The sequence below is a fragment of the Suncus etruscus genome, chromosome X, assembly GCF_024139225.1.
Source record: "Suncus etruscus isolate mSunEtr1 chromosome X, mSunEtr1.pri.cur, whole genome shotgun sequence".
NCBI lineage: Eukaryota > Metazoa > Chordata > Mammalia > Eulipotyphla > Soricidae > Suncus > Suncus etruscus.
In genome coordinates this window covers 74,273,875-74,293,403 of record NC_064868.1, presented here as the reverse complement: position 1 = coordinate 74,293,403, position 19,529 = coordinate 74,273,875, and the positions used below count along the sequence as shown (strand labels likewise).

The following is a 19,529-nucleotide window of genomic DNA, read 5'->3' as shown; positions in this document are numbered from 1 at the left end:
GAAGGTTGGGAAATTCCCTCCAAATATTTTCTTCTCTCCCAGCCCATTCGATAGTTTTAGGTGCTTAGTCACAACAGTAAGAATAAGGGATCTTTATTACTTAAAAAAATAAATAAGATAATCACAAGTTTGCTCTAGAAACAATGGGTTGTGCAGGTAGATCCAATAGATTTCTTTTAAATACAGTCAGTTCAGGAGGAGGAGGAATGGACAGCTCAGGTGCTCTCATCTTCAGTAGTGGGGATAGGATTAAAATGAAACAATGGTTTGGTAACAGATTGACTGTGAGAGAGGATGAATGAATGAATGAGTATCAGAGTGGGACTTTGGCGAAAAGGTTTTCAGCTCTCCATTGCATTAGACTCTTTTTTTTGTTTTGTTCACACCCATTTACATTCAGGGCTCTGCATTCAGAATCACTCCTGGCATTGATTGGGACACCAAATGGGATGTCGAGGATTGAACTCAGGTAGACGCATGCAAGGTAAGCAGCTTACCTACCTGCTATACTATCGCTCCAGCCCTCGCATTAGACTTTCTAGAACCTGCTCCTCCATCAGGGTCACAAGGACCTGGAGTCAACCATCTTAGGAATATGAGCTAAAGCTCCCTTGTCTCCCTTCTGCTTCTTCACTGAAAACTCAGACACTAGCCACTGAAAGGCATTGTATGCAAAGAAATAAAATAAAAAACCTGGGTGAATTACATTCTGTGGACCCCAAATTATTCTCTGCATAATAACCTTGTCTTTTCAGAGCACACTCTGGGTGCATGCCTCAGTGGGCTTGCTGCTTCAGAGTACAGACGCTTATGGCACAGGCCCTGTCTTGGTTTCGCAGGGCCTGTAATTAATTCCCTTACTGCAGCCCTACATGCCTTGGGATGTATAATAAATAGTTCTCCACGAGGAGGATCCTAAGTTTATAAATAGGCAGTTCAACAGGGGATGGTTTTAACGGCTTTGGCTGTATTTTGAAGACTGCCAGCACCAGCCCAGCACAGCCTGCTCGGTTACACAGTTCAGAGTTTGAGCAAGCCAAAAGACGTGAAGCCGGTCCCGTGGCTCACTTGGCCTGGGTCAGTGACATTGACAAACACCGAAGCTCCTGGTTGCAATTCAAATACTCCTCCCAAGTGAACGGATTGTTGCCCGCAAGGTTTGGATGAGCTGTGGGTGTTGGCTGCTCTAAGTAAGATTCTCTCTGATCCACTGGCGGACCTCAGGCAGAGGCTGACTATAAATGGAGCTTGACTCGAAGCTTCTCGGTTGGAGCAGAAGGTGACTTGGGTGTAGACGTAATAGAGTCCTTGTCTTTTAATGGCCAGCTGCTTTCCATTGTCCAGGCTTACCAAGTCACTGCTCATGGTGTAGTATCCTTTTTGGGCCCACTGTAGAACTGTAATTAAGATGGGAAAATTCATGGTGAATTTGATTACAGAATGTAATTCACACAGCTACTGAAAAGCTCATATTAGAACAGACAACAACAATTCAGGCTGAATACTGGCTGAATAGAGTGATGGATATATTGGGGGGGGGGGCAATGTAGGCCACAATCTTATGCCAGCCCTTTGCTCAAGAGTGACCCCTGGTGGTGCTGGGGATTCAAACCAGATGGGTCCTGCTGTACTCTCCTGACCCAGGCAGGAATTGGTTTTCTTTCTTTGGGGGCCAACCAAGAGCTGTTCGGGGGTTTGTCCTGGCTCTGCACCGAGGAATTGCTCAGGAGACCATATGGGATGCTGGAGATCAAACCCAGGTCAGCTGTACAAAGCAAGTACTCTACCACTGTACTATATCACTCAGACACAGGTATTTTTTTTGAAGATCGCCTTCCAGACCCAAGACTCTATAAAAGCACAGATTAACAAACTGTAGTGCTAATGGAAAAAATGAGCATCAATTTTATGGTCAGAGGAGCTGAATTCCAATGCAAGTTTTATTCAAGTTCTGCCAAGTCCCTTTATCTCTGCTCCTCATCCACAGCCTTATCTGAAGCTCATTTCTGAGACAAGCTGTGAACAGACAATGCAGTTAACAGTACAGCGAATGCCCTTTAGAGTTCTTGAGCCAATTTTCTCCGGAACTTTTGAAAGTGCAAATAATTTTAAAATTCCACGCCCTGACAGACAACATCTTTGCTAATATTAACATTGATATGTTGCTTTCCTTGGCTTTTGCAAAGTCAAAGAGCTGCCAGTTTACCTCGCTCTGCCTCAGCAATGACTAAAGAAAAGACCCCACTGTTGCAAACCTGACATGCCTCCCACAGCAAGGACTAAAATTAGGCAAGGAAGTATGAAAATAAACCTGTCATTTCACTGTGGGTTTTGACCTCCCATTGTAGTGGGGCGCCACCAACTTGAAAGTACCCATATTCTTGTGGCTAAACCGGAGTACCCACCAACAGTATATGCCATTTTCTCGGCTGAGATGTTGAGTGGGTTCAAAGTAGTGTGTGCACCCGCTTTAAAATCTCAGCTCCCACAGAGAGCTAGGTTGCCGGGGTGGCAGCGGGGGTTGGGGGACCGAAGTGAAAGTATTGATGCATTTGCTTTTTTTGAATTTTCTATTTGGTGGGTTGGAGCCTATCAAGTAGCAAGTTGCAACCAGTTGCAATTGATCCTTTAAGGGCTAGAGAGGGCACAGCAGCTGGAGGACTTGCCTTGTACTGGATCAATCAGATCTGAGTTCAATTCCAGGCACCCCATATTGTTTTGCAAGCCTGCTAGGAGTGATCCCTGAGCACAGAGCCAGGAGTAAACCCTAAACACGGCTGAGTGTGATCCACAAATCAAAGCAACACTCATCCTTTAGTCAAAAATCATAAAAGACTCATCCTTTAGTCATGGAAAGTCACCCCAAAATGCCTGACAATTTTTGGATTGTCTTGACCAGAGGTTCCCAAATCTGTCTTACTGAAAAAAATAAGCACTCAGTCCTCATACACCCCAACCACCTTCCAGAAATCTACTTTCTTGAACAAACAGTAAATGTACCCTCCCAATTGCACCTGAGATAACTACTGCCCATCTTAGATGTTTTAGAGGATGGTACAGTCTACTGCTATAGACCAACCTAAAATAACAGCTCATATGATCTTTCACTTTGGGACTGTTGGCTCAAGAAAACAAAGATAGATTCTCTGTCTTCTTAGTTCACTAAATCTTTACATACAAAAGGGGAAAAGAAAGGTATATTCACTCTGGTTTGGGGCCACAGTGGGCAGTTATCAGGGGTTACTCTTGGCTCTGCACTCAGAAATCGCTCCTGGCAGGCTCATGGGATCATATAGGATGCCAGGGTTGGTCCTAGGTCAACTACATGCAAGGCAAACTCCCTAGCACTGTGCTATCACTCCAGTACTGATATAGTCACTCTTAAGAGAGCATGGACATGATAAAATGAATAGTTGGAACTGGGATGGGGTAGAATATTGCCATATTCCCATCTGATCCCCTGAAAACCTGTACAGATTTCAAATAGGCTAGCACCAGTATCAATCTGGTAAATTCTGGTAAATTCTGAGCACCATGAAATAACATAACTAGAGAAAAGATTGTGACCCAGGTGGATAAAGACCAGTAAAAGGTTATTCTGGGAGGCATCTCTGCTTCTATCACACAAACAAATAATATACCAGGAGCAAAGATTTAAATACAAGTAACCAAAGATCAGTGAGAAGCTCTTCTGAGAACTGTCTTTGTTGTGTTATACAGTCTTATACGAAGGTGTCATTGAGCCAGCGATCACCTGACTCAATGATGTTCTCACATAAGTGTTTGCTGAGAAGGTGAAAGTTGGCAGAACAGTGAACTGCTGTCAAAATGCCTCCTGCTAATGTAGGACTTAATGTGTCTCATCTTAGCTCTGTGACATCTGACTTTTGTAGAACGCTTGGTTATCTCACTTTCTTCTACGGATGACCTGATTTGTTACTCAGAGTCATGATGAAGTAGGTAGTGGGGAAACTGTTGTGGAGGTAAAAGAACTCACCCACTATCACACACTCACCCTTCTCTCTATATATCTATATATCTATATCTATATATCTTTCACACATACACACAATGCGTAGAATTCCCTAACATGGCTGACTTTCTCAGTCTGTTCCGATGCTCGCCAAGTTCCTCTGTGTTGATGGGGAGTTCAAGTTGGACCACATGTCTCCATTCATGAAGCAGATGCAACACATTCCCCAGTGTGAGCCATCACAAGGTATAGATTTGACAGGGAAAGATCTGAGGACTAGAATGATGGCAGTACGTATGTGGGCATAAAAGCATTCAGAATGAGTTGGAAAGGTTATAGTATGTCATCTGCTCTTACTTCATTGGAAAAATGTAATGTCCTGGAACCTATTGATCTTTGCAGAGTGATTTTACCTTTAATTTCCCTGAGGTTAACCCCAGTAAGGCTGAAGTTAATCATCTAGGAATTGACAGATGGCAGGAAATGCCCTTGGAGGCCCATTTAAACACAGTGTAGAAGGATTGGGAGAAGGGATACTGCCAGCCAGGTAACCCCCTACCATGTTTTCTCTGTTGTCAGAATAATGGTCCCTTCACTTCAGTAATTCATCATTTAGAACCACCCATTGTATAAGAACTAATGAGAACATCAGAATTCCTCTCACCTCCTTTTGTCCAACTGTGCATTTGAGCTCTCTTTGATAGCAAAGGAGAGCAAATGACAAGGGAATGGGTGAGGTCCTAATATAGACCCCCAGGAAGAGCAGGGCTTAAGCATTAAGCTATTTTGCTTTGGCACCCTTGCCCCACATATGCGCAGATGTATTTGTACTTACTGGATGCTGTTTTACTACTGGCTTCACTTATGACATGTGCCGCAATTTGAGGATCCTGATCACCTGAAATAAATGAAAAGCAAACTGTTAGTCCAAAGTAATAGAAAAGTACCCACAGAGCAATTTGGTTTAATACTTCAGCTGAGTAATAGAGATTTACTTAAACAGGTTCCAGAAAAAGGCAATACAAAAATCACATTCATGGAGGGCAAAGTTGATTTTTGAAATCTGAACAATTTATTCAGTTATGTTCACTAACATTGTCCCTTTTCATAACTGTTTAGTCATTACATAGATTGACACAGACTAAAAAATAATAGTCTTCATTAATGATCTCTAAAATCTTACTCTTACAATAGAGATGAGGGCCAGAAGGACCGGCTCACAATATGAAGCTCACCACAAAGAGTGGTGAGTTCGGTTAGGGATATAATGACACTAACAACTAGTATGACAATGTTAATGAGTGAGAGAAGTAGAATGCCTGTCTTGAATACAAGCAGGGGTCAGGGTACATTGGTGTTGGGAATGTTGCACTGATAAAGGAGGATGTTCTGTTTATGACTGAAACTCAACTACAATCATGCTTGTAATCATGGTGCTTAAAGATTTTATAAAAAATTTTGCTCTTAGGAATAATTCTCATACTTAAGAAGATCCTTACTGAGCCCCCAGGCCAATTCTGCAAATAGAGATAGTAAGATATTTATGGTGTCCAATTTGATCAAACAATTGGATATTCTTTAATTGTTTCACATGTAAAACGTTTCCTTTTTAATTAGATATGCTAATCCCTTAAGTACAGAGAATGTGAAAGTTTGTTTTCAGTTATGAGTCTGGTACACGAATACATTGGTGGTGTCTTATAAATATTGAGTAAAAGTGCTTGACCTAAGTGACTGGTTTTGTTACTTTTTGTCTCTTTTCTGAAATCTGGGATGAGGCATCCATATGAGATATTTATTGAAATTACATTATAACAAAAAACAGCATAGTACCAGTTGATATGTCCTTCAGCCAATTAGAAGGTAGATTATTTTCATCTCTGCACCTAGTCTAACAATTAAAACAGGCTAAATATTTTGCCTCACAAACAGCATCTCTCTCCTCTCTTATTTCATTGACCTATTAAATTTACAAATTAAATTACAAATCATAGCATTGTTTTCACTAATTTTATGATATAATAGTCTGCCAAGTAAGACCTCCATTGATAGTACTCCATTTCCTCCATACTCAGCTGTTCAGGTCATTCAATAATATTTTCAGATTTTGGGGTAACAACTGGTAGTATTTAGGGGTAACTCCTGGCTATTTGCTCAGGAATTACTCCTGGTGGGATTCAGGGGCCACATGGGATGCAGAGAATTGAACCCAGGTCATCTGCGTGCAAGGCAATTGCCCTATCTGCTGTACTATCTTGCTAACTTCACATTAAGCATTTTGTGTCTGGTTTGTGTCTGTGTTTGGTTTGAAGAGTTACATTCTAAGGAAAAACAGCCTAATTTGTGTGCTGTGTCTGGAAAAGTAGATAACTAGAAATAACAGGGAGACAACTGAAGGAAATTTAGCTTAGAGAAGAAAAGACTCAGGGCTTCTATCTGACCTAGTAATTCTGCTCCTAGGAGTATACCCTGGGGGTCCAAAAACACCATGCAAAACATTTCTTTGCACTGCTAGGTTAATTACAGCACTACTCACAATAACTAGAATCTGGAACAACCCAAGTGCCCGGGAACAAATGAGTGGATAAAAAAAATGTAGTGTTCTTACACAATGGAATATTATGCAGCTGTAAGGTAAAATAAAGTCATGAAATTTGCTTACACATGGATGAATCTGAAGTGTATTATACTGAGTAAAATGAGACAGAGGGAGAGGGATAGGCATAAAATGATTGCATTAATTTGTTGAATATAAAAACAGAGTATGGTAAATACCAAAATCTCTAGTTACAGAGACCTGATTTTATCATCTACAACTGAGCGGAAAGTTTCCAGACATCACAAAAGGACCTAGGGGAGAGTAAAAGAGCATGTACAGAGCTTGTAGTTATTCCTATGACAATATACTTTAAGGGCAGAGAAACCCTTAGGCCAAAGGAATTCCCTTTCTAATCTCCCTAATATTTACTGTGCCTATGCAAAAAAAAAGAAGCACAAATTAATTTTTTTGTTATTGTTGTTGTTGCTTGTTCTTTTTGTGCTTTGTTTTGTTTTTATTTTGGGACCGTGATTATTGTTTGGCTGTTGTCTTTATTGCTGTGGTGCTTTTTGGTTTTTTTTTTATTTTTTTTGTATTATTGTTATGTTTTTCTTCTTTATTTCCCTTTCTTTTCTTAAATTGATATTTATAGCCTCTAGAAGGACTCCTCTCGTGTTTTGCTCGTTTGATCCCCCCTTTTTTCTTTCCTTCAAATAGAACTTGAACCATCTTGTTCTGCCCCAGAAATTGAGGGGGAAATAATGGAGGGTTCCAAGACAAAACAGTCATATGAACATTGAGTAGAAATAAAAGATGATCAGACTTAAACACCAAATCCAAAAGCAATGACAACATAATCAATACCCAATCTACAACAAGCTAGATACACTTATACTAGCAGCTTGGGGTGGAAGGAGGGGGATATGGGATGCATGCTGGGAACAGGAATGGAGGGAGGACAACATTGGTGGTGGGAATGCTCATGATTCAATGTTACTATGTACTATATTACTGTGAAATATTTATAATCCACTTTGGTCTAAATAAAAATTATTTTTAAAATAGAGTGTGGTCATAATATCCAAAGACAATAGGGTTGAGGAACAGAAGGAACAGAAGGAACAGAATATGGTAGGAAGCTTGTCACAAATAGTGGAGGAGTGCAGTTAGAGCAGAAAAGTATGACAATGATAGTTGGAAATGATCACTCTGAATAAGAACTGGGTACTTAAAGGAGGTAAAGTGATTCCCCTTCAGTAACAATTGCAAGCACAGTTTCTAAAAGAAAAAAGGTAGAGAGAAAATGAGAGAAAATATCTGTCATAGAGGCAGGCTGGGAGAGGGTATGCGAGAGGATGAGAGAGAAACTGGGGACATTGGTGGTGGAAAATTTGCCCTGGTAAAAGGGTGTTGTACACCCTCTTTCAGTTGTATGACTGAAACTCAATCATGAACACTTTGTAACTGTGTATCTCACAGTGATGTAATTAAATGATTTATTTATTTATTTATTTAAAAAAAGAGAAATGGCCCAGGGACCAGGATTGGTAGCTTCAGTGCCAGGACAGCAAAAGAAATTACTTTTTGTTTCATATAACCCTAATCTGCAGAACTAATTGCAGTCAGTTATCTTCCTATGATTTCATTTAGAGCCATTCCAAGATGTGTTAGGTTGTGTTATTAGGAAGAAGGTGTCTAGACCTGTTCAATCAGAAGCCAGATGACCGCTGTCATTGTGAAGGAGCTTTGTACCTTGGAGCTAATGGGTGGTGTTTACATGACTGAAACCCAAGCACAATCATGTATGTAATAAATTTGTTTAAATAAAAAAATTTAAAAAAAGGAAAAAATCACTCAGGTTTCTCCCAAGTCAGTTCATGATGTCAGTTCAAGATATGCTGACATCAAGAAGAGCAAAAGTGAGAATATTGTCACACTGGTTCACTTTTTTATCTCAGATGTTCCATTAGCCATGACTCCTAATGAAAAACTCTTATTATTGAGTGATGAATGCCACTGTCACCACACAATGACTTTCTTGTCATCTCGTCTTCCATGATAACACCAGATTGTATAGTCACTTTCACTATGGTACTGAACACATTAAATAGGCTTTCTTCAGAATTGAGGTGATCAGCACTAAAGGAACACAACTTTCCCAAGATATATCTATATATAAAGCATTTCAACATCACAGCATGCCAGGTAATGGGTGTATCTATTGGCCTATGGCATGTTAACCCCTATTTTGGTTCCAGGGTTAAAAGCTCCTGACCAAATACTATGCTATTCAATATAATTAGTCTTAAGTTCCCATTTAATTCTCAAATATTTATAGAAATTGGTACATACAACTTACCTTTTTGCATTTCAAAACTGGTCTCTTTCATCTTCCCCTGGTCATTGTTTAGCATTATTTCCTAAAATATAAATTGTGACAATAGGTCATTTTAGTAAAAATTCTGCTGTGAGCTCTTAGAGATATTCATTTTGGCAGATGCCCTTACTCTGTTGCCTGTTTCTGGTGAGGATTATCAGAAAGACTCAGATCCTGTCATGAATTCCATCAAATAGATTGGAAGTCCTTGGCTCTAACAGATGGTCTGACAGCCCAGAAAGTCAGGGTATAAATCTGGTAGCAAAAATATGGACTTCTTATCTCTATTTCAGGCCAGCTATGAAGGTCTAGAGAGTGCACTGAAATAGAAATAATACTGACTGATACCTATGATGCCAAACTCAGTGGCTTTGACAAATATTGACAAATACTGCTGGATGCAGAGATGATTTTATCCAGAGAACTGTTGCAAGAAATATTTTCAAACAGAAAACTTGAGGCTGATCCATAGAATCAAAGAGGTTTGAAATCTTTTTAGAAAGCAGTTGTGATAAAATTTTGCTTGGAGAGGACATTTGAGACCATGAAAAGACCCTCATACAGGGGTCAGATAATTAGTACAATGGGTAGGATACTTGCCTTGCATGCAACCTAGTAAAGATTAACCCTCAGCAATCCATATGAAACCCAAGCCATACCAGGTGTGATCCTAAAGGCAGAACCAGGAGTAAGTCCTGTGCATTGTCAGGTGCCCCCCAATAAAATAGTCACATGCTTTTTAATTGCATTGTTCCTTTCAACTGAAGAGTTTCTCTTGTTTCCAATTGCCCTGTCTGGTCTGGATTTATTTGGAAGACTCAGTAGTTGGGGAGCACAGTTAATTTTGTAATGCTGTTGATGTCCAAAATGCAAATGTACCTTTTCCCAAGGGGTTTCTATTCATTTAGCCACAAAAGGAAGAGCAGAGAGGGATGCACTATAGCCCAACCTAATGGTGGGGGAGCACTTGCCTTGCATGGCTGAGGCCTTAGTTTTGTTCCCCTACATCACACAAAAGGGAAAGCTACTAAAACTTAAATAATTAGCCAGAACCCTCTATAGACCCACAATGAATTATAATCAAGGCTGTAGCAACCCTTATAATGATACTGAATAAAGGACCTGGAGGGCACCCAAGGAATCTGAGACAGATTCCAAGCATAGAAACTGTGAGATCATATGCATCAAGCAAGCTCCGTTCTCACCTTTATTCTATGTTCAAACGGGAAGATGAAAAACATTTTCGCCTCTAATCAAAAATGCTAGCCCCTTACAGGAATCATTTTTCCACAGGGCCTTTCCTTTTTTCCCTCTGCTAGTCAGCTTGAGCACCAGGGGCTGTTGAGAGCCTTGAGGGAGGAGGCTCAGCTTTGCAGCCAGAGTGTGAAAGTAACAGAGCCTAAAGGGGAAGCCACAGCTCGAAACACACTCCGGGGCCGCCCAGCTTTAATTTTCCATTTGAGTTCAAATGTGGCACTGTGCAAATGCGGCTGAGAGGACAATGTTTGCGAAGATAGCAAGTAAACAAATGAGTCTTTAGTGTCTTTGCAAGAAAGGGAGTGTGATGATCGAGGTTGAGATGCTTTTGGTCTACGTGGTTGCATTGGTGTCAGGGTCTGGCCAAGACGAGAATGTAAAGTCAGCAAAGTTGGTCTTTCCTGTGCCTGCCCTTGCCTTTCTGTGAACTTCCTCCCAGCCTCATGCCCCTGTGCCTCTAATCAAAAAGACTTCAGATTTGACATCCAAAGGATTTGGGATTAGCTCTTTTTCTCTTACTGGGAACTCAATATGGCGGGGATAGACAAGTTGACCTTTAGCCTATCAAAAGCATCTCAGGCTTTGGTAGGCAGACAGTCATGGAACAAATCATTCTAGCGGGGGTGGAAAGATAGTTCATTTTTAAAGTGCAATTGCACTCTTCAAAATGCTGCCTTCTGGAGCTGGAGAGGTAGTGAAGAGGGTAGGATATTTGCCTTGTATGCGGCCAACTGGGGTTCATTCCCCAGCATCCCACAAGATTTTCCAAGCACCACCAGGAGTAATTCCTGAGTGCAGAACCAGAAGAGACTCCTGGACAATTCCAGGTATGACCTAAAAACTAAAACAATGCCACTATCACTTACTCTAATAAAACCCCAGAATCCCATCATCTGCCCAAAGTAACAGCTCGGTATTGACTACCTCAGGAGACAAGTCCCATGGGGCTGAAGAGATGCTAGCACAGTGGATAGAGTGCTTGCCTTGCACATGACTGACCCAGGTTTGACCCCAGAATCCCTTATGGTCCCCTGAGTACCGTCAAGAGTAATCCCTGAATGAAGATCCAAGACTAACCCCAGAAACATCACTGAGTATGGCCCCAAAACAAAACAAACAAACACAAACAAAAAAGAGACAGCAAATCCCTTGTCACTAAACATACTCAAATACAATTAGGCTAATGTCTTTATAACCTAACATCAACAGTCAGTGAGAAATTGAATCACAAGTTAGGGAGGGGCCATGGCAGGGTGATGAAAGCTCTAGATTTTGAAGTGGACCTGGTGATTTCTTTATTCTTTTTGTAAAACAAGGCGGGCATTTACTGAAATTTATTTAAAAAGATTCAAAGGGCAGAAAAGGAGAAGTGCGTGTTCAAGGGAAGACAGACTTCTTCATAGGCTAACAAAGAAACTGAGAGATAAGCACAAAAGATATGTGTTCATGGAGACCATAGGCTTGAAGGGCAAGATGTGGATTTGACGATTTACAAGACAATTTTAGGTCCTGTAGTTTGAAAATCCCTCACTAAAACATTAGTTTGATTTGGCAGTCAGACTGTGACAAAGAAAGAGAGCCTGGAACATTAGGTAAAAACACACAATTCCAATTTCAGGTGATGTTATAGTTGGCCTGTTGGGTTAAAAATATCCAGAATACTCTCTTATAATGTGAAACTTGGGGAAATAGCATTGAAAAGATGGTTAGTCACTAGAGGAGGATTGTGGTAGCTGTAAGACTTTGTGTCTAACCAACATGAGTTTCACAGGGCCACATGACACTAGCTAAATTAGATTCTCCTGTAGTTGAGCAATGGGGCCACTTCTGTGGCATGTAAAGCACCTGGTTGACATTCCTGAGAAGTTCTGTCATTTTTAGAGTATAAAACTTTGGAATTTTTTTCATGTAAGCATAAAGCAGAGTGGCCAAAGCAGCTTTTTCCAGAAATTTGTCTTGCTGGGTAGCAGATTTAGAAAACTTTACTTGTTTTCAGATTCTGGCTGTTGTAAATAGCACTGCAATGAATATAGGTGTGAGGAAAGCATTTTGTATTGTATTTTTGTGTTCCTAGGGTATATTCCTAGGAGTGGTATAGCTGGGTCATGTGGGAGCTCAATTTCCAGTTCTTTGAGGAATTTACATATTGTTTTCCATAAAGGCTGGGTTAGACGTCATTTTCACCAGCAGTTTCTCTTTAGCAGATGAATTGCTAAATAAACTATGGTACATATACGCAATGGAATACTATGCATTCATCAGGAGAGATGAAGTGATGATATTTTCCTATACATGGATGAACATGGAAACTATTATGCTGAGTGAAATAAGTCAGAGTGAGAAAGATAGACACAGAATAGTCTCACTCACCTGTGGGATTTAAGAAAAAATAAAAGACATAATTGTAATAATACCCAGAGACGATAGAAATGAGGGCTTGAAGGACTGGGCTACAATATGAAGGTTACCACAATAAGTGGTAAGTGCAGTTAGAGAAATATGTACACTAACAACTATATGACAATGTTAATTAGTGACAGAAGTAGAATGCCTGTCTTGAATACAGGCAGGGCGTGGGGGAGGAGGGAGTTGGGGGGCATTTGTGGTAGGAATGTTGCACTGGTGAAGGGGGTGTTCTTTTTATGACTGAAACCCAATTACAAACATGTTTGTAATCATGGTGCTTAAAGACATTATTTTTTAAAAAGAAATCTTTACTCATATGACTTGCAATAGACCATCAAGGAATTGACAGTAGAATTATTAAAATGACAGTAAGAAAGTGGGAAACCTAACCAGTCCCACCACCACTGGAGTGAACTGAAGACCAATCACAAATTTACAGAATGCCAGTGCCGATAGGTTTCCTTGGAGATATTCGCAGTTCTCTCATTATTTTATAGACAAGTAAACTGAAACTCAGAGTGGTGAAGTCATTTGCCCAAGGTCACACAGCCCAATTTTATAGCTGGCTTTTGCTCACCTGAAAATTTGCCTTTCTACCTAATACCCTGTAATTTGAGCCAAAAGATTCTCAAGGCACCTGAGAAATGCAATCATTTCCAAGCCTTGTATATAAAGTTAGGGGTTTTCTTGTAAAATTTAGATTTCTGCAAAAACATAAAAGCCAGCAGCAGAATTACATGATATTTAGAGTCTTCCAGGGAATTTGGGATACACTCTTAGAGTCTTCACTAGTAAATTAATTCATATTGGGAAGAGCATCGGAGGACAGAAATAAGCTTAGAAATAAGATCCTAAGCTCCTAACTATATAGTCATGACTATAGTCTTCCACATGTGAGAACTCACTCCTCTAGGTTTCCAAGTTAACACAGGACTGGCCTTCAGATGGGGAAGACTACCTACTATTAATTATTCTAAAGTGAGCTGTATCAATGGCATTTGACAACGTTCTGAGAAGGAAACAGGCAAAAAGTCTTTTTTTCTTCTGTTTTTGTTTGGGGATCACACCTGGCAGTGCTTAGGACTTACTCCTAGATCTGTGCTCAGGGATCACTCCTGGTGGGACTTGGGGGAACCATATGAGGTAGTAGGTATCCAACCTAGGTTGGCCATATGCAAGGTCAGTGCTGTCTGCCGTACTATCGCTCTGGAGCCTAAAGACATCTTGATTCTCTGCCTCTAGGTACCCTAAATCTACTAGTCTATGATGATGAAATGAATGTTGAAGGTACAGTATTCATTAATATCCTAAAAAGTCTTATTTTAGGTATTATCAGCCACAAACATTGTAGTGCCTTCATGCTGAGTAGCAGTCTGTTGACTGCAGAGACTTATACCCTGTCTTGGGACTTGCTTGGCCCTAGAGGGGACTGACACCATCTTTAAGTGGCATTAGACAGGATCTAGCTTGAGCCATCCTAAGAAAATCTACCACCTGTTGCTCCAAGCCCGCCTCAAAGTATGTACAAAAACATGTAAACGCAGGAGAAAATAACATTTTAGAAATAAAACTAAGTTTTAAAAAAGAAAAGATCCCATTCGACAATGCCATTTCCCTGGGATATTCAGACCAGGACATGGATCCACAAGGTTGGGAAGGGAAGATAAAGAAAATTCAACACTAAACTTGGCATGCTTTAGAATTTTACTAGGCCCCAGTTGCAAGCACAAATTCACATGCTTGTGTACTTCCCTGAGAGAAAGGGGTTTCTTCTCAAGTAAGAGTAACTATACCTCCAACATTCCTTTCCCTTTTAACCTAAAAGTTGGGATTCATTTTTCCTCGCATTTTGGAGACACACTCATGTTTGTGTTCATGTATATATGTATGCGTGTTCTCTATGAGTTTAATGTTAGATACACACATTCATGAAAATGACAAATGTCATTTGGCCTCACTTTACGTCATCAGGTCTGTTTCCAGGCTTTATGAAGGCAGTAAGCCTTTTCAAGGACATTTTTATCAACAACTGAGCTGCTTACCTTCACGAAGGCTTCAAACTGGCTTCTAATTTCCTCACAGTTCAGTAAGGATAAAGCATTTTCTCCTTTGCTGCATCTCTGTATTGTTTTCATGAACACAAAATCTTCATGAAGGTTTCTTTCATCTTCTATCTAGTTGTGGAATAATACAGAAATGAGGAATGGAAGTCTCAGGAAAAATGTAACGAATGCAACCACATTCCCTTCCAAAATCTACTGGTTTATTGCTATTGGGTCTTTGCAGTTAAAGTATCAACAATAACCAGCATTTAAAATATCCTGTTTTCTGAAACACTGCGTTGAAATCACAGCTAGTCTAGTAACATCTCAGTGCAGAGCATACATTTTTTTCAATGTCTTATCACAGCAATGTTCTAAAATTGTCCTATTTCCCATTGCTCCAGTAATGACTGGTCATTATAAACACAGCTTATAAAATACTTTTCAGCTGGGCTCATTTGCCCACTCATTTTAGTTTTTGTGATGCTGTGTCTTATAAAAAGAAGTTAATTTGCAATGTGTGTCAATTACTAAGAGTTCTGATTGCATCTCTCTTTTTGAAACTTTAATATTGGTAGAAAACAGTTGCACTTTTAAACAACTCATCAAACACTCCCAAAATTAATGAGTTACTTTATTTTTCAATGTCTTCTAATAATTAAATGTACACAATTCACTTTCAGAACCAACCAATGGTGTGTCATTCACTTGTTTCAGGATTACATTTTTACTTTCAGAACAAGATCCAAAAAGCTGGTGGCTTTTATTGTCCTTAAAACTTCACCTAAATGGGAGAAGGTGGTTTTTAATGCACCTACTCGGGTCAATTTTTGCTTTTGAGAGGCTACATTTGCTCTGAACATTTGATTTCCCTACCAGGCCAAATACAAACAAGTAAACAATCAGATCTAAAGTTCCCCTTTTCCTTACAGCTCTATAACATGAAATTTGAGTAACCTAGCAAATTACTTCAATCATCATCGCTCTACTATATCATGATCAAAAGCTTCAGAGTCTGAAATCTGGGTTGATATCTCAAGAGTGGACACTTCAAATGACCCAGAGAAAATGCAGTCTCTAATACTGTACATTCACAATCACCTTGCCTCATATTTTTAAGAGCAACCAGACAACTGATAATATTTCTCCATTCCATCCATAATTGATATTTTTCAACACAGACAAAAATGACCCCTCTGTGGAAATGAGTAAACACACAAAAATATCATAAATAATAATGCTTGTTTCCTTTCCTAAAAAAGCAAAAAAAATTTCAAATTATTCTCATCTTTTGTTCCCATAAAGTCCAAACATTTAAGAACATGTGACATCTCAGAGAGAAACTGAGCTAACAACTAAATCAGCGTTCGCAGAATTAGACAGACACGACCACTTTTACCAAAAAACTACAAATTCTGGGGGGTTTTTTAGCCCTTGCCTATGCTCATCTGAAGCATTATGAAATTTCAGATCAAAATTACCCCTTGTTCTCTATTTGAAAATTTATGATAAAAGCAACCACAATATTGTCTTTATCAGAACAAATTTGGCTGACCTTTAAACAAAACTTTAGTCAATTATTACAACTAGTGCTTATAATGGCTTACTTTGTGTCAGACTCTGTTATGAGCACTTTAACAGGCAAAACAAATTCATTTCATCTATCTGGAGGGTATCTCAATCATCCCCAAAGGAGTATAGAAATATAAAATTGCTTGCCCAAGACAGCAGATCTAGTAGGGGAACGAGGTCAAGGCTCATGCACTCTGACTTTAGAATCCAAGCTCTTGGATTCAGCAACAAGAGAAGGACAACTCACCAGCTAGACAAAATACATTATGCCATATATTGAGATATTTGGGTTCCTACCATTGCTTATCATTTGAAGTAAACTAAAGTGACTCAACAAATAAATCCATAAAGGCCCCAAATAGATAATAAAAATGTATAGAACTTACCTTGTCCAATCTTCTGTGCAGATACACAGCATAAAGTGCTGACCCAATCATGTGGGTGATAAGAAAAAGAGTAAGTAAATACATAAAAATTTTCATAGTAGCTGGTGGTCCAGTGGCCACAGATCGGGGAGAAGGTTGGCTGTACGTTTCGATCATGCTGTGTTAAAGTTAAAATGAAATCTTCTGGCCAAGAAGGTGACAGAGGCAGCATGAGAGCATTGTCAAAGTGGCCACCTTACTCAGGATTAGTTAAGAGAGCACAATCGTTGCAGCCCACACTTCCTGGAAAATGTGCTTCGTAGTCTACTCTCCCAGCAAAAATGTTACGTAAAGGGTTTTTTTTTTTAATTATACCCATATCATTCACTTCCAGGCTTTCCCTTTTGTTAGTAAAGAAGAAACAAGTTTCTTCTTCCATATATTCATTCTTGCCTTGAGATGTCATAGACTTCTTAACACACAATGGCAGTATTTTCCTATCACTGTCTAAATTTCTGGGTTCACCAGTTTCAAGGAAAGTGACAAATTAATTCACCAGCAACAGACTTATTTCAATTTCAATCTTACTAATATAAAGTGGAAACCTGGCATATGGGAAAGAAACAAATGTCAATAAAAGTTTGGATTGATTTCATGATTAGTGTATTGCTGGCTAATTGCTTTTCAAGACTTCTTTAATCTTCAAACAATGAAATCTCAGTAACTTTTTTAAGTCTAGCTTACCACAACATAAATTAAAAAAGAAGGCTAGTTACTACTAAATAAAAGCTAGCTGGGAAGATATTTCCAAATTATTCATTTTTGAGCCATCAATAAAGGTGGTTTCTCTTTGTTTCTTTGATTTTTTTTTTGTTTTTAGAAAATAGCCACTGATGTTCAGGATCAGTAATTCCTGGCTTTGAACTTAGGAATTACTCTTGGAAGAGCTCAGAGATGTCATGAGATATCAGGATCAAACCCTGGTCGGCTCCATGTGAGGCAAGTGCCTTGCTTGTTTTAGTATCTCTCCAGTTCAAGAGGTAGACTCGTGATAAATCAAGCCAAAATTCTTGGACTGAGGTTAAAATAAGAATACTAGCTTGATTTAGACAAATTTCTTGTCTTTAGTGTTAGTTCACAAGATAATTGTTGATACAAATTTAACTGTTCTAAATAAGGAGAATTAATAGTGCAGAGACATGTATTTTAGTCCTTGCTCAACAAATTAATTTCTATGCATCTAGAACAAATCACATTACCTCTCCAGACCTCAGTTTATTCATATTCAAGGGGAGTTGCAAATGCCTTGCTGATCCTATACTATAGGTTCTTGTGAAACTCACATAAAGGTGTGAATGTTCTTTGAAATGTGTAAAACATGCAAACAGTTCCCATCCTGATATTTTTGGTACTTGTGTAAGCTTAATAGTTAATTCTTCAAGTTGAGGAACACATATGACTGAATAAAAAACCAAAATATAAAAAACTATTCATATTTTGACAATAGAGTGTATCACTGAGGTATATAGGATTACGAATTTTCTGAATGGATTTTTCATCATCTTATCGAGATTGTCTTTCACATGCATGTAGCTATGGAAATCCCTTCCTCACATCCCAACATTGTATATAAACTAGGTAAGAAAATTGTTGTGATTCCTATTAAAATATTTTGAAGACAAGTAAGAAAGGTAGCAAAATGCTCAAATTGGCATACTATCTGTATAGTTAGCACCTGCTGTCTTCCCCTCCCACGCCCCAGCATCCTGTCTTGGGCACCAGATCTGTGTAGCTTTTCACTACATCTGCCAAGTTGGTTGCTTCAATGCACGTGATACACTTTGATAAGTCATCATAGGCTTCAGTTCTTAGACAAGTAATCTTCGTTCCACTGAAGGAAAATTATATCATAAGAGGTACAAATGGGCTCAAGGACTTCTCCAACGCCAGTTTCCTGTAGTCACAGAATGCCAGTTTCAAGGTCCCTGTGAGGATCAGTTCATTGAAGAGAAGACCCTGAGGAGACCACAAGGCTGTAGAGAATATCAAGATTTGTTCATGTAACCAACTTTAAACCAAGGTGACATAAACCTCCCTATCCCAACTTTCTGATCACCAGCTTCAACAGTCTGAATTCTGCCCATTAGTTCAATAGTAGTTGTGACTGAATGTTTTAGCTCATTGTAGTAGTGATTGTTCTATTATTCTGCTGACATATTATTTTGTTGTCATCTTTCTGCAAATTTTCCCTCTTCTCTCCTCTTTAATATTTCATGTGATTGTCTTTTCTTTAACCCCTTAAAACTTTGACATTACCTTCTCTCATTGTCCTGTCCTCTCTTCTCCCAACCACTATCCTTCCCTTATCTTTTATCTTCTTTTCCTTCATTCCACACTCCTCCTCATCTCTCTTTTTTTACTCCCCATGTTTTCCTAAAATGACTCACAATCAGTTTTATCCTTTTAATATAAACTTCATTGTCATGAATCTCCTATCTGTAATTGCAGCCCTGAACTTATAAATACAGCTAATTCTTAATATTTCCACTTGAATATTCCAAAACTAACTTATATTTGGTCATGCTTCAAACTTTTTCATCATGTCACTTCACTTATAGCCCAAATCTTTTCTAGCAATTTCAATGAATGGTGCCACCATCTGCATCATTGTCCAGGATAGAAACCTAGTAGTCCATCCATGACCCTTCCCTATATCTTGCCCAGATAACTTCCCATCTTCAAGGGCTTCTTTCTTCCCAGACTTTCCTGATTTCTGTCACTTTCTCCATGATCTCTGCCAGCATCCTAGTGCAGGCCCACATACGCTATCCTACATTGAATAGATTGTATCATTCAAATTTATTTCCTTTTATCACTTCCTGTCCATACATTCTTCATAGATCAGCAGAATGTTCATTCTAAGTCTCAGAACTGAAAATATCATCTGGTCTCAATTGACACCCTAAGATTCTGCAACAAATCCTGGGAAGCATATTAA

At 39.2% G+C, this 19,529-nt stretch overlaps 1 protein-coding gene across 1 annotated transcript; it reads right to left on the bottom strand.

Moving 5' to 3' along the window:
* Positions 1–1,020: 1,020 nt before the first annotated feature.
* On the bottom strand, positions 1,021–16,708 carry CD40LG (CD40 ligand). Its single transcript, XM_049766633.1, has 5 exons — positions 16,553–16,708; positions 14,595–14,726; positions 8,872–8,932; positions 4,809–4,871; positions 1,021–1,397 (listed from the first exon to the last, which is right to left on the bottom strand). The coding sequence occupies exons 1-5, from the start codon at positions 16,706–16,708 to the stop codon at positions 1,021–1,023; spliced, it is 789 nt and encodes a 262-aa protein (XP_049622590.1).
* Between the last annotated feature and the right edge of the window lie 2,821 nt (positions 16,709–19,529).